Source organism: Palaemon carinicauda, chromosome 25 (genome assembly GCF_036898095.1).
Source record: "Palaemon carinicauda isolate YSFRI2023 chromosome 25, ASM3689809v2, whole genome shotgun sequence".
Taxonomy (NCBI): domain Eukaryota; kingdom Metazoa; phylum Arthropoda; class Malacostraca; order Decapoda; family Palaemonidae; genus Palaemon; species Palaemon carinicauda.
The window spans coordinates 5,157,933-5,171,530 of record NC_090749.1 but is presented as its reverse complement, the minus strand read 5'-3'; the positions used below and the strand labels follow the sequence as shown (position 1 = coordinate 5,171,530).

The following is a 13,598-nucleotide window of genomic DNA, read 5'->3' as shown; positions in this document are numbered from 1 at the left end:
CATCCACACCCACTCTGGCAAACACATCCACACCCACACTGGCAAACACAGCCACACCAGCAGCCACACTGACAAACACAGCCACACCCACACCAACAAACACATACACACCCGCACTCATAGTAACAAACAATGCAAACCCACTAACACATCCACACTCGCACCCATACCGACAAACGCATCCACACCCACTTCCACAAACATATCCACACCCTCACCCATACCAATAAACACATCCACTCGCACAACGACAAACGCATCCACAATCCTACACCAACAAACACATCCACACCCACACCCCAAAAAACATCTTCACCCACAGACACATCCACACCCGCATCCATACCAACAAACACATCCTAACCCACACCGGCAAACACATCCACACCTGCACCCATACTGACAAACATATCCACACTCGCACCCATAACGACAAATATATCCACACCCACACCCACAAACACATCCACACCCACTCCCACAAACACTTCCGCGCCTGCACCCATACCGACAAACACATCCTCAGTCAAACTGACAAACACATCCAGACCAACACCCACAATCACATTTATACCCGCACTCATACCGACAGACACATCCACATCCACACCCGCACACAAAACGACAAACACAGCCACACTCACACCTGCAAACACAGTTACACCCACATCCACAAATACAACCACACCCGCACCCACACCGACAAACACATCCAAACCCACACCGACAAATACATCCACACCTGCACCCACTAACACATCCACACCTTCACCCATACCGATAAACAAATCCACACCCACCCCCACAAACACATCCACACCCGCACCCATACCAAGAAACACATGCACACCCACACCCACAAACAGATCCACACTCATACCGACAAACACATCCATACTCACGCAGACAAAAACATCCACACCTGAAGCCACAAAAACATCCACACCCTCACCCATACCAACAAACACATCCACACCCACATCCACCCACACCTACACCCACAAAATCATCCACACTCACACCCACACCTACAAGCACATCCACACCCACAAAAATATCCACACTCGCACTCACACCAACAAGAAAATCCACAACCACACACACAATAACATCCACACTCAAAAACACATCCAAACTCACGCATACAGCACACCCACATCCAAACTCACAAACAAATCCACACCCACTCTGGCAAACACATCCACACCCACACTGGCAAACACATCCACACCAGCAGCCACACTGACAAACACAGCCACACCCACACCAACAAACACATACACACCCGCACTCATAGTGACAAACAATGCACACCCACTAACACATCCACACTCGCACCCATACCGACAAACGCATCCACACCCACTTCCACAAACATATCCACACCCTCACCCATACCAATAAACACATCCACTCGCACACCGACAAACGCATCCACAATCCCACACCAACAAACACATCCACACCCACACCCCAAAAAACATCTTCACCCAGAGACACATCCACACCCGCATCCATACCGACAAACACATCCACACTCACACCCATAATGACAAATATATCCACACCCACACCCACAAACACATCCACACCCACACCCACAAACACTTCCGCACCTGCACCCATACCGACAAACACATCCTCAGTCAAACTGACAAACACATCCACATCCACTCTGACAAACACCTCCAGACCAACTCCCACAATCACATTTACACCCGCACTCATACCGAAAGACACATCCACATCCACACCCGCACACAAAACGACAAACACATCCACACTCACACCTGCAAACACAGTTACACCCACATCCACAAATACATCTACACCCGCACCCACACCGACAAACACATCCAAACCCACACCGACAAACACATCCACACCCGCACCCACTAACACATCTACACCTTCACCCATACCGATAAACAAATCCACACCCACTCCCACAAACACATCCACACCCACACCCATACCAAGAAACACATGCACACCCACACCCACAAACACATCCACACTCATACCGACAAACACATCCACACCCACACAGACAAAAACATCCACACCCACACAGACAAAAACATCCACACCTGAAGCCACAAAAACATCCACACCCTCACCCATACCAACAAACACATCCACACCTACACCCACAAACACATCCACACCCACACCCCCAAAATACATCCACACCCGCACCCATACTGACAAACAATTCCACACCCATTCCAACAAACACATCCACACCCACACCCATAAACACATCCACACCCTCACCCATATTGACAAAAACATCCACACCCTCACCCATACAGATAAACACATCCACACCCACACAGTCATTCAGAATAATATCTCTCCCAACTGTAAGTGAAAAGAGACACATTATTGGCTTATCATTCATACTACATCCAATATTGTTATTAAGGTTTTTATTTGAATGCAAAGATACATCCAATAACGATGTATAAAGACAAAGTTGAATTACCCAATATATATGTATATATACATATATATATATATATATATATATATATATATATATATATATATATATATATATATATATATATATATATATATATATATATATATATATATATATATATATATATATATATATATATATATATTCCATTGCCCTATTTTCCGAACGTCCGTTCTTTTAGCTATGAAACTTTGAAAGAAGAAGATAAACGTCTTGAAAACTATTAATGGCGTAGTGTGGTACAACGACTTAAGACATTAGTTTACGATGTTTCTCTCTCTCTCTCTCTCTCTCTCTCTCTCTCTCTCTCTCTCTCTCTCTCTCTCTCTCCTCGTGTGTGGAATTTATGATTTTTTTTCCTTACTGGGAGGGAGACTGAAAAATATGATCCTCGGTGGAAAGAAATATTTATTTTTATATTGTTATATTGGGAGGCTTTTGCAAAAGTTCTTTTGAAATATGGTCAGAGGTTTTAGTAACAAAAGAGATATTTGTCGTGGAAAGAATTTCCTTTTAATGACTTATTATTAAGAGATAACTTTTATCAAAGCAACAATAAATTCTTATTTCGCGGATGTTGAAGAGATTCAGAATTGAATCCCTCAATTGAAATACTTCAAAAATGCAGTAATTGTTATCATTAGAGCTTCCTCAAAAAGAAAGATTTCTCATTTACCTTTCAACTACCTCGGTCATTTATTTGAAAGGAGAGAGAGAGAGAGAGAGAGAGAGAGAGAGAGAGAGAGAGAGAGAGAGAGAGAGAGAGAGAGAGAGAGAGAGAGAGAGAGAGAGAATGATATAAAAATGGTTTTTTCATTCATAGATTGTAATTTGTTGTGTCATATCAATATCAAGAGTAAATATGATTAGGATTTAAATATAGGTTTGTGCAGATCTCAAAAGGTCAGGTCAAGCGTCCTATTGAATAAGTCAAAAGTTGATAATACGTTTTGAAAATTAATCTATATAATTTGATATTTGTTAATGAAAGTCACCCATTTTATTCTAATGTTTAATGATTTTAAAATTATTTTTTTGACAAAAATAATCATCACATCCTCCCGTACCTGTATTTTCACAAGTGTCAGTTATGTAGTGACAAGAACCTGCTAAACTAAAAGCGAAATTGGAGATTTACAGAGTCCAGAGACCTGTAAGGAAAGCTGGAGTTGTAAAGAAATAGGATTAACTAACTGATTATCTGTAATTGTCACGCCTCTTAAATGGGCGGGAAAATAAAAACAAACTAATCTTGACACAAAAATTTCACAGATAATAATCATTTATTTCTAATATCTGTATATTTGTGCGAGAATCATTGATTATATAATCTATTTAGTATTGACGATATGATGAATTCATCAAGAAACAAAAGCAACGTTATCAAACTTCCATCACATCTGCTGCTACACAAGGAATATAACAAACACCACAGAGTCCATTAGAAATAAAACGAACAAGAGGATTTTGAGGTACAAGAAACAAATGGTCCAAAGAAAATCTTTTAAGAACTTCTTGTTTGAAAATGACGGACAAAAGAAAAGAAAATGAGTTAATCCTCTGATGATTATTTTTTTTTCTTTTCCTTATATGATTTTGTCTTCCCATGACTGTTTCTCCAACGACTGTGTGTCTCTTCCTGATATTTCTCTTCTCAATCTTTCCTTCTCCCCTTTTACTCCATTTCCTCCCTCCATCAATCTTTATCTCAATTTCTTTGACTTCCATCGCGATGTTGATGTAGATGACCCTCCCCATCATTCGTCACTTCATGACCTGGGTTTGACCCAACAGATTACTCATAGTGGCACTGAAGGATATTAACAGGAGCATCCTCTTTTTGTAGACAAAGATTGTTTGTGTTCGCTGGTTTGGACGAAAGTCTGGCTTTCATTTGTTTGCTAGAATGATCTGATTACTTATTGCTTTTTTTTCAGATTTTCTATAGACTTTTCAAACTTATGCATTAAAGTTTTGTGTGAATGTGTAAACTATTACAATTCTTTGCAGAGTTGAATCCTTTGTATTTAAGGTAGTTTAAAGATTGTACTATTTTATTCTATGTTTTTGTTTTCTGGCCTTTCCGGCTAATGGCGTACTATGTTTGCAAAGTAGGAGAATTGGAGGAATCTGAGAAACCCTGTATTATTATTATTATTATTATTATTATTATTATTATTATTATTATTATTATTATTATTATTATTATTATTATTATTGTATTATTATTATTATTATTATTATTATTATTATTATTATTATTATTATTAGCTAAGCTATAACCGTAATTGGAAAAGCAAGATGCTATAAGCCCAAGGCTCCAAGAGGGAATATAGCCCAGTGAGGAAATGAAAAAATGAAAACAAAATATTATAAGAAGAGTAACAACATTAAAATAAATATCTCCTATAGAAACTATGAAAACTTTAACAAAACAAAAGGAAGAGAGATAAGATAGAATAGTGTGCTCGAGTGCACCTCAAACAAGAGAACTCTAACCCAAGGCAGTGGAAGAACATGGTACAGAGGCTATGTCATTACCCAAGACTAGACACAATGGTTTGATGTTGGAGTATCCTTCTCCTAAAAGAGCTGCTTACCATGGCTAAATAGTCTCTTCTACCATTACCAAGAGAAAAAATGGCCCCCGTAGCCAGAGAGAAGGATCCGATGTTGTACTGTCTGGCCAGTCAAAAGACCCCCATAACTCTCTAGCGGTAGTATCTCAACGAGTGGGTGGTGCCCTGGCCTTGTGTTAATTCAGTTAATTGATGATGGATATGTTTCTTGTAAATTACTTATCCCTCCTGTTGGAGAAATTGGTCAGTTAAAGTTCGTGTTACTTTCATTTCCGGATGTGAAATCTTTATCTGACGAGGTCTTTTGCTTGAGGGTACAATCAGGCACACTATTCTATCTGTTTCCTTATTTCCTTTCCTCATTGGGCTATTTTCCCTCTGGAAGCCCTTGAGCGGATAGAATTTTGCTTTTCGTTTTAGAGTTGTAGATTAGCTAATACTACTACTACTACTACTACTACTACTACTACTACTACTAATAATAATGATAATAATAATAATAATAATAATAATAATAATAATAATGATAATAATAATAATAATAATAATAATAATAATAATTGTTATCGTCTGAAATTTCATCTAAGCTTTCTTCAGATTCTTATCTGGTAATATACTGTTTATTGTAACACAACAATAATAATATAAGGGAAAGGAAAAACCGACGTGGAGGCTCACCCATAACATACTGTACAACTGGATCTACAAAACTTTCAAAAGGCTACGCTGGTCCTGACTTACTTACCTTCTCACATTACGGAGTCAGTGCTAAGCTGGAGCCAGGAACACTTTCCATAGCTTCTGGATATAGGCTATACCAATTTCTTGGAATGGCCGATTCCTGGTGTCACTGCCGAATACTGCCCGTCCTGTGGTAATTTGGTTCCCCGTTATATCAGGATTGCTTTCCTGTTTCTCTTTGGATATGTTTTGGAAGGCTTTATTTCCCTCACAACTTAGACAATAAGTAAGAATTTAATTTGGAAAAAAAAAACAGATTCGTCGGCCTAAGAACCTTTTTTTTTTTCGAAGTGAGTGACAATACTGAATTTGGACAATGAATGGACAATAATAATAAAAAATCCGTCAGAATTATAAACCCTTCTCAATATAGATTATTTCCAAGTCTCTCATATAAAAGAGGGTGTCTTCTTATTCGTATTTTACTTATTATAGCCCTTTTCGCTGATATATCATAAATCTTTCCCTTTCTCTCTCTCTCTCTCTCTCTCTCTCTCTCTCTCTCTCTCTCTCTCTCTCTCTCTCTCTCTCTCTCTCTCTCTCTCTCTTCTAGTGTCACTACTGCCCTGATATCATGTTTCAATTTCCTTGAGTCAAACCCGCCATTAATGTCTGTTCAATTGCACAAAAAACTGGCCTATTGAGAAAGTCTTTTAAGATTTTCGGTGATCAATCCATTCTGAAGAAGTGTTTTAATTCTTTCATTCTACCTTGTTTTGAGTATTGTTCTCCTGTCTGTTCTTCAGCTGCTGATTCTCATCTTAATTTGTTGGACAGAATCTTACGGTCTATTAAATTTCTTATTCCTGATCTAGATATTAATCTCTGGCTCCGTCGTTAAATTAGTTCATTATGCATGTTGCATAAGATTTTTCATAACTCTGACCATCCTTTACATTCAGATCTCCCTGGACTATTCTCTCCTGTTCGTATTACTAGGCAAGCAGTTAATTCTAATAGCCAGGCCTTCTCCATCCTGAGGCTCAATACTACGCAGTACTCTAGAAGTTTTATTCCAGCTGTTTCCAAGTTGTGGAATGATCTTCCTAATCGGGTAGTTGAATCAGTAGAACTTCAAAAGTTCAAAGTTGGAGCAAATGCTTTTTTGTTGACCAGGCGGACATAAGTTTTTATAGTTATATATGATATATATGTTTTTGACGTTGTTAATAGTTTATATATGACATATCTGTTTTGACGTTGTTGCCTTTTTTAGAATGATTTATTGTTAATTTGTTCTCTTCATTTATTTATTTCCTTATTTCCTTTCCTCATTGGGATATTTTTCTCTATTGGGGCCCCTGGGCTATAATTATAGCATCTTGCTTTACCAACTAGGGTTGTAGCTTGGATAGTAATAATAATAATATTAGGATGAATTATCTTTTTTTTTGTCTCAAGTGTTTTAATGCAATTATTCTTTTTTGTAAAACTGACAGGTAAAAAAGTAATTTCTACTCCTTCGATAAACACTGCGGTCAGATGGATAATATCCCTTGAAATAGATGTAGAGAGGAAGTTCTGGTTATGCCACTAAAAAGAAATTTCAAAACATAGATGCTCTATAAGTATAATACTGTATCACTCTCGTATTTGTTCTGTGGCCATTGTAGACTCAGGCATTGTGAAAGAGGCATTTTGAGTGTTGGGACTGGAAGGTAAACATTGACAGGTCTACGAGCATCATTGCATAACTTAGTGTTATTACCTCTGTTTCAATGAACAAACTAGAACGTTTTAATCTTCCTGATATTCTATACGATTATTACCTCCTCAGTCCTTTAAAATATTGAGATAAAAAAAAAAAAAAAATCCTAAAAAGAAAATGCAAATGTCTTTTTACCTTTCCTGTGTAAAAGATGGTGTATAAATAATTCCTTCATAAAATGCCTTAAGGTATTTTTCTTTCATCTCAAATTGTGTTTCAGCACGCTTCCATTGCCCCACCTGCTTCTGGTATATTCAGGCCTTTTTTATTTGAAAGTGACTTCTTTCTATTTTTCAGTAAAATACTGTTGTAGCAGAGCGTGGTTTCGATCCACGGACCTCTGGGTTATGGGCCCAGCATGCTTCTACTGCGCCACTCTGCTTCTGGTTATGTGCAAGGTATTATAATTTGAAAGTGACATCTTTCTATTTCATAATAAGATACTGTTGTAGCAGAGTGTGGTTTCGATCCATGGACCTCTGGGTTATGGGTCCAGTACGCATCGACTGCGCCACTCTGCTTCTGGTTATATCGGAGGCATTTTTACTTGAAAGTGACATCTCTCTATTTCTCAGTAAAATACTGTTGTAGCAGAGCGTGGTTTCAATCCTCAGACCTCTGGGTTATGGGCCCAGCACGCTTCCACTGCGCCACTCTACTTCTGATTATATTAGAGACATTTTTACTTGAAAGTGACATCTTTCTATCTCTCAGTAAAATACTGTTGTAGCAGAGCGTGGTTTCGATCCACGGACTTCTGGGTTATGGGTCCAGCACGCTTCCACTGTGCTACTCTGCTTCTGGTTATATTAGAGACATTTTTACTTCAAAGTGACGTCTTTTTATCTCTCAGTAAAATACTGTTGTAGCAGAGCGTGGTTTCGATCCACGAACCTCAAGGTTATGGGCCCAGCACGCTTCCACTGCGCCACTCTGCTTCTGGTTATATTGGAGGAATTTTTACTTGAAAGTGACGTATTTCTATCTCTCAGTAAAATACTGTTGTAGCAGAGCGTGGTTTCGATCCACGGACCTCTGGGTTATGGGCCCAGCAAGCTTTCACTGCGCCGCTCTGCTTCTGGTTATATTGGAGACATTTTTACTTAAAAGTGACGTCTTTCTATTTCTCAGTAAAATACTGTTGTAGCAGAGCGTGGTTTCGATCCACGGACCTCTGGGTTATGAGCCCAGCACGCTGCCACTGCGCCACTCTGCTTATGGTTATATTGGAGGCACTTTTACTTGAAAGTGATGTCTTTCTATTTTTCAGCAAAATACTGTTGTAGCAGAGCGTGGTTTCGATCCACTGACCTCTGGGTTATGGGCCCAGCACGCTTCCACTATGCCACTCTGCTTCTGGTTATATTGGAGACATTTTTACGTGAAAGTGACGTTTTTCTATCTCCCAGTAAAATACTGTTGTAGCAGAGCGCGGTTTCGATCCACTGACCTCTGGGGTATGGGCTCACCACGCTTCCACTGCGCCACTCTGCTTCTGGTTATATTGGAGACATTTTTACTTGAAAGTGACGTCTTTTTATTTCTCAGTAAAATAATGTTGTAGCAGAGCGTAGTTTCGATCCACGGACCTCTCGGTTAAGGGCCCAGCACGCTTCCACTATGCCACTCTGCTTCTGGTTATATTGGAGTCATTTTTACTTGAAAGTGACGTCTTTCTCTCTCTCAGTAAAATACTGTTGTAGCAGAGCATGGTTTCGATCCAGGGACCTTTGGGTTATGGGCCCAGCACGCTTCCACTGCGCCACTCTGCTTCTGGTTATATTGGACGCATTTTTTCTTGTAAGTGACGTCTTTCTATCTCTCGGTAAAATACTGCTGTAGCAGAGCGTGGTTTCGATCCACGGACCTCTGGGTTATGGGCCCAGCACGCTTTCCACTGCGCCACTCTGCTTCTGGTTATATTGGAGACATTTTTACTTGAAAGTGACGTCTTTTTATTTCTCAGTAAAATAATGTTGTGGCAGAGCGTGGTTTCGATCCACGGACCTCTGGGTTGTGGGCCCAGCACGCTTCCACTATGCCACTCTGCTTCTGGTTATATTGGAGACATTTTTACTTGAAAGTGACGTCTTTCTTTCTCAGTAAAATACTGTTGTAGCAGAGCGTGGTTTCGATCCACGGACCTCTGGGTTGTGGGCCCAGCACGCTTCCACTGTGCCACTCTGCTTCTGGTTATATTGGAGACATTTTTACTTGAAAGTGACGTCTTTCTATTCTCTCAGTAAAATAATGTTGTAGCAGAGCGTGGTTTCGATCCACGGACCTCTGGGTTGTGGGCCCAGCACGCTTCCACTGTGCCACTCTGCTTCTGGTTATATTGGAGACATTTTTACTTGAAAGTGACGTCTTTTTATTTCTCAGTAAAATAATGTTGTAGCAGAGCATGGTTTCGATCCATAGACCTCTGGGTTGGGCCCAGCACGCTTCCACTGCCACTCTGCTTCTGGTTATATTGGAGACATTTTTACTTGAAAGTGACGTCTTTTTATTTCTCAGTAAAATACTGTTGTAGCAGAGCGTGGTTTCGATCCACGGACCTCTGGGTTATGGGCCCAGCACGCTTCCACTGCGCCACTCTGCTTCTGGTTATATTGGAGAAATTTTTACTTGAAAGTGACGTCTTTTTATTTTTCAGTAAAATAATGTTGTAGCAGAGCGTGGTTTCGATCCACGGACCTCTGGGTTGTGGGCCCAGCACGCTTCCACTGCGCCACTCTGCTTCTGGTTATATTGGAGATATTTTTACTTGAAAGTGACGTCTTTTTATTTCTCAGTAAAATAATGTTGTAGCAGAGCGTGGTTTCGATCCACGGACCTCTGGGTTATGGGCCCAGCACGCTTCCACTGCGCCACTCTGCTTCTGGTTATATTGGAGACATTTTTACTTGAAAGTGACGTCTTTTTATTTCTCAGTAAAATAATGTTGTAGCAGAGCGTGGTTTCGATCCACGGACCTCTGGGTTATGGGCCCAGCACGCTTCCACTGCGCCACTCTGCTTCTGGTTATATTGGAGACATTTTTACTTGAAAGTGACGTCTTTTTATTTCTCAGTAAAATAATGTTGTAGCAGAGCGTGGTTTCGATCCACGGACCTCTGGGTTATGGGCCCAGCACGCTTCCACTGCGCCACTCTGCTTCTGGTTATATTGGAGACATTTTTACTTGAAAGTGACGTCTTTTTATTTCTCAGTAAAATACTGTTGTAGCAGAGCGTGGTTTCGATCCACGGACCTCTGGGTTATGGGCCCAGCACGCTTCCACTGCCACTCTGCTTCTGGTTATATTGAGACATTTTTACTTGAAAGTGACGTCTTCTATCTCTCAGTAAAATACTGTTGTAGCAGAGCGTGGTTTCGATCCACGGACCTCTGGGTTATGGGCCCAGCACGCTTCCACTGCGCCACTCTGCTTCTGGTTATATTGGAGACATTTTTACTTGAAAGTGACGTCTTTTTATTTCTCAGTAAAATAATGTTGTAGCAGAGCGTGGTTTCGATCCACGGACCTCTGGGTTATAGGCCCAGCACGCTTCCACTGCCACTCTGCTTCTGGTTATATTGGAGACATTTTTACTTGAAAGTGACGTCTTTTTATTTCTCAGTAAAATAATGTTGTAGCAGAGCGTGGTTTCGATCCACGGACCTCTGGGTTATGGGCCCAGCACGCTTCCACTGCGCCACTCTGCTTCTGGTTATATCGGAGACATTTTTACTTGAAAGTGACGTCTTTTTATTTCTCAGTAAAATATGTTGTAGCAGAGCGTGGTTTCGATCCACGGACCTCTCGGTTATGGGCCCAGCACGCTTCCACTATGCGCCACTCTGCTTCTGGTTATATTCGAGACATTTTTACTTGAAAGTGACGTCTTTCTTTCTCAGTAAAATACTGTTGTAGCAGAGCGTGGTTTCGATCCACGGACCTCTGGGTTATGGGCCCAGCACGCTTCCACGCCACTCTGCTTCTGGTTATATTGGAGACATTTTTACTTGAAAGTGACGTCTTTTATTTCTCAGTAAAATAATGTTGTAGCAGAGCGTGGTTTCGATCCACGGACCTCTGGGTTATGGGCCCAGCACGCTTCCACTATGCCACTCTGCTTCTGGTTATATTGGAGACATTTTTACTTGAAAGTGACGTCTTTTTATTTCTCAGTAAAATAATGTTGTAGCAGAGCGTGGTTTCGATCCACGGACCTCTGGGTTGTGGGCCCAGCACGCTTCCACTGTGCCACTCTGCTTCTGGTTATATTGGAGACATTTTTACTTGAAAGTGACGTCTTTTTATTTCTCAGTAAAATAATGTTGTAGCAGAGCGTGGTTTCGATCCACGGACCTCTGGGTTGTGGGCCCAGCATGCTTCCACTGTGCCACTCTGCTTCTGGTTATATTGGAGACATTTTTACTTGAAAGTGACGTCTTTTTATTTCTCAGTAAAATAATGTTGTAGCAGAGCGTGGTTTCGATCCACGGACCTCTGGGTTGTGGGCCCAGCACGCTTCCACTGTGCCACTCTGCTTCTGGTTATATTGGAGACATTTTTACTTGAAAGTGACGTCTTTTTATTTCTCAGTAAAATAATGTTGTAGCAGAGCGTGGTTTCGATCCACGGACCTCTGGGTTGTGGGCCCAGCACGCTTCCACTGTGCCACTCTGCTTCTGGTTATATTGGAGACATTTTTACTTGAAAGTGACGTCTTTTTATTTCTCAGTAAAATAATGTTGTAGCAGAGCGTGGTTTCGATCCACGGACCTCTGGGTTGTGGGCCCAGCACGCTTCCACTTGCCACTCTGCTTCTGGTTATATTGGAGACATTTTTACTTGAAAGTGACGTCTTTTTATTTCTCAGTAAAATAATGTTGTAGCAGAGCGTGGTTTCGATCCACGGACCTCTGGGTTGTGGGCCCAGCATGCTTCCACTATGCCACTCTGCTTCTGGTTATATTGGAGACATTTTTACTTGAAAGTGACGTCTTTTTATTTCTCAGTAAAATAATGTTGTAGCAGAGCGTGGTTTCGATCCACGGACCTCTGGGTTGTGGGCCCAGCACGCTTCCACTGTGCCACTCTGCTTCTGGTTATATTGGAGACATTTTTACTTGAAAGTGACGTCTTTTTATTTCTCAGTAAAATAATGTTGTAGCAGAGCGTGGTTTCGATCCACGGACCTCTGGGTTGTGGGCCCAGCACGCTTCCACTGTGCCACTCTGCTTCTGGTTATATTGGAGACATTTTTACTTGAAAGTGACGTCTTTTTATTTCTCAGTAAAATAATGTTGTAGCAGAGCGTGGTTTCGATCCACGGACCTCTGGGTTGTGGGCCCAGCACGCTTCCACTGTGCCACTCTGCTTCTGGTTATATTGGAGACATTTTTACTTGAAAGTGACGTCTTTTTATTTCTCAGTAAAATAATGTTGTAGCAGAGCGTGGTTTCGATCCACGGACCTCTGGGTTATGGGCCCAGCACGCTTCCACTATGCCACTCTGCTTCTGGTTATATTGGAGACATTTTTACTTGAAAGTGACGTCTTTTTATTTCTCAGTAAAATAATGTTGTAGCAGAGCGTGGTTTCGATCCACGGACCTCTGGGTTGTGGGCCCAGCACGCTTCCACTATGCCACTCTGCTTCTGGTTATATTGGAGACATTTTTACTTGAAAGTGACGTCTTTTTATTTTTCAGTAAAATAATGTTGTAGCAGAGCGTGGTTTCGATCCACGGACCTCTGGGTTGTGGGCCCAGCACGCTTCCACTGTGCCACTCTGCTTCTGGTTATATTGGAGACATTTTTACTTGAAAGTGACGTCTTTTTATTTCTCAGTAAAATAATGTTGTAGCAGAGCGTGGTTTCGATCCACGGACCTCTGGGTTGTGGGCCCAGCACGCTTCCACTGTGCCACTCTGCTTCTGGTTATATTGGAGACATTTTTACTTGAAAGTGACGTCTTTTTATTTCTCAGTAAAATAATGTTGTAGCAGAGCGTGGTTTCGATCCACGGACCTCTGGGTTGTGGGCCCAGCACGCTTCCACTGTGCCACTCTGCTTCTGGTTATATTGGAGA

The 13,598-nt window shown here is 41.0% G+C and overlaps 2 protein-coding genes and 13 non-coding genes across 15 annotated transcripts in view; all 15 read right to left on the bottom strand.

Moving 5' to 3' along the window:
- Positions 1-359: 359 nt before the first annotated feature.
- LOC137618626 (uncharacterized) lies at positions 360-1,295 on the bottom strand. Its single transcript, XM_068348737.1, has 2 exons — positions 1,170-1,295; positions 360-992 (listed from the first exon to the last, which is right to left on the bottom strand). Exons 1-2 carry the CDS (start codon positions 1,293-1,295, stop codon positions 360-362), a joined length of 759 nt encoding a protein of 252 aa, XP_068204838.1.
- A 4,540-nt stretch (positions 1,296-5,835) lies between these two features.
- Positions 5,836-13,598, bottom strand: part of LOC137618625 (uncharacterized) — a 51,379-nt gene continuing 43,616 nt past the window's right edge. The window contains exon 4 of the mRNA XM_068348736.1: positions 5,836-6,022. Coding sequence (XP_068204837.1) covers positions 5,836-6,022 — 187 coding nt within the window. The remainder of the gene's footprint in view (positions 6,023-13,598) is intronic.
- Positions 8,661-8,732, bottom strand: TRNAM-CAU (transfer RNA methionine (anticodon CAU)). The gene has a single exon. It is a non-coding gene; the product is annotated as a tRNA-Met (tRNA).
- TRNAV-CAC (transfer RNA valine (anticodon CAC)) lies at positions 9,633-9,704 on the bottom strand. Its single transcript has one exon. It is a non-coding gene; the product is annotated as a tRNA-Val (tRNA).
- TRNAV-CAC (transfer RNA valine (anticodon CAC)) lies at positions 9,773-9,844 on the bottom strand. Its single transcript has one exon. It is a non-coding gene; the product is annotated as a tRNA-Val (tRNA).
- On the bottom strand, positions 10,186-10,257 carry TRNAV-CAC (transfer RNA valine (anticodon CAC)). Its single transcript has one exon. It is a non-coding gene; the product is annotated as a tRNA-Val (tRNA).
- Positions 11,704-11,775, bottom strand: TRNAV-CAC (transfer RNA valine (anticodon CAC)). Its single transcript has one exon. It is a non-coding gene; the product is annotated as a tRNA-Val (tRNA).
- Positions 11,982-12,053, bottom strand: TRNAV-CAC (transfer RNA valine (anticodon CAC)). The gene has a single exon. It is a non-coding gene; the product is annotated as a tRNA-Val (tRNA).
- On the bottom strand, positions 12,121-12,192 carry TRNAV-CAC (transfer RNA valine (anticodon CAC)). Its single transcript has one exon. It is a non-coding gene; the product is annotated as a tRNA-Val (tRNA).
- Positions 12,537-12,608, bottom strand: TRNAV-CAC (transfer RNA valine (anticodon CAC)). Its single transcript has one exon. It is a non-coding gene; the product is annotated as a tRNA-Val (tRNA).
- TRNAV-CAC (transfer RNA valine (anticodon CAC)) lies at positions 12,676-12,747 on the bottom strand. Its single transcript has one exon. It is a non-coding gene; the product is annotated as a tRNA-Val (tRNA).
- TRNAV-CAC (transfer RNA valine (anticodon CAC)) lies at positions 12,815-12,886 on the bottom strand. The gene has a single exon. It is a non-coding gene; the product is annotated as a tRNA-Val (tRNA).
- On the bottom strand, positions 13,232-13,303 carry TRNAV-CAC (transfer RNA valine (anticodon CAC)). Its single transcript has one exon. It is a non-coding gene; the product is annotated as a tRNA-Val (tRNA).
- On the bottom strand, positions 13,371-13,442 carry TRNAV-CAC (transfer RNA valine (anticodon CAC)). Its single transcript has one exon. It is a non-coding gene; the product is annotated as a tRNA-Val (tRNA).
- On the bottom strand, positions 13,510-13,581 carry TRNAV-CAC (transfer RNA valine (anticodon CAC)). Its single transcript has one exon. It is a non-coding gene; the product is annotated as a tRNA-Val (tRNA).

Excerpts from the sequence above, each read along its gene's own strand:
- LOC137618626 (XM_068348737.1), bottom strand. The coding sequence starts at position 1,295 with ATGAGTGCGGGTGTGTATGTGTTTGTTGGTGTGGGTGTGGCTGTGTTT. Across the intron at positions 993-1,169 it reads GAGTGGGTGTGGATTTGTTT|GTGTGGGTGGATGTGGGTGT; the intron begins GTGAGTTTGGAT and ends TTGTGGGTGTAG.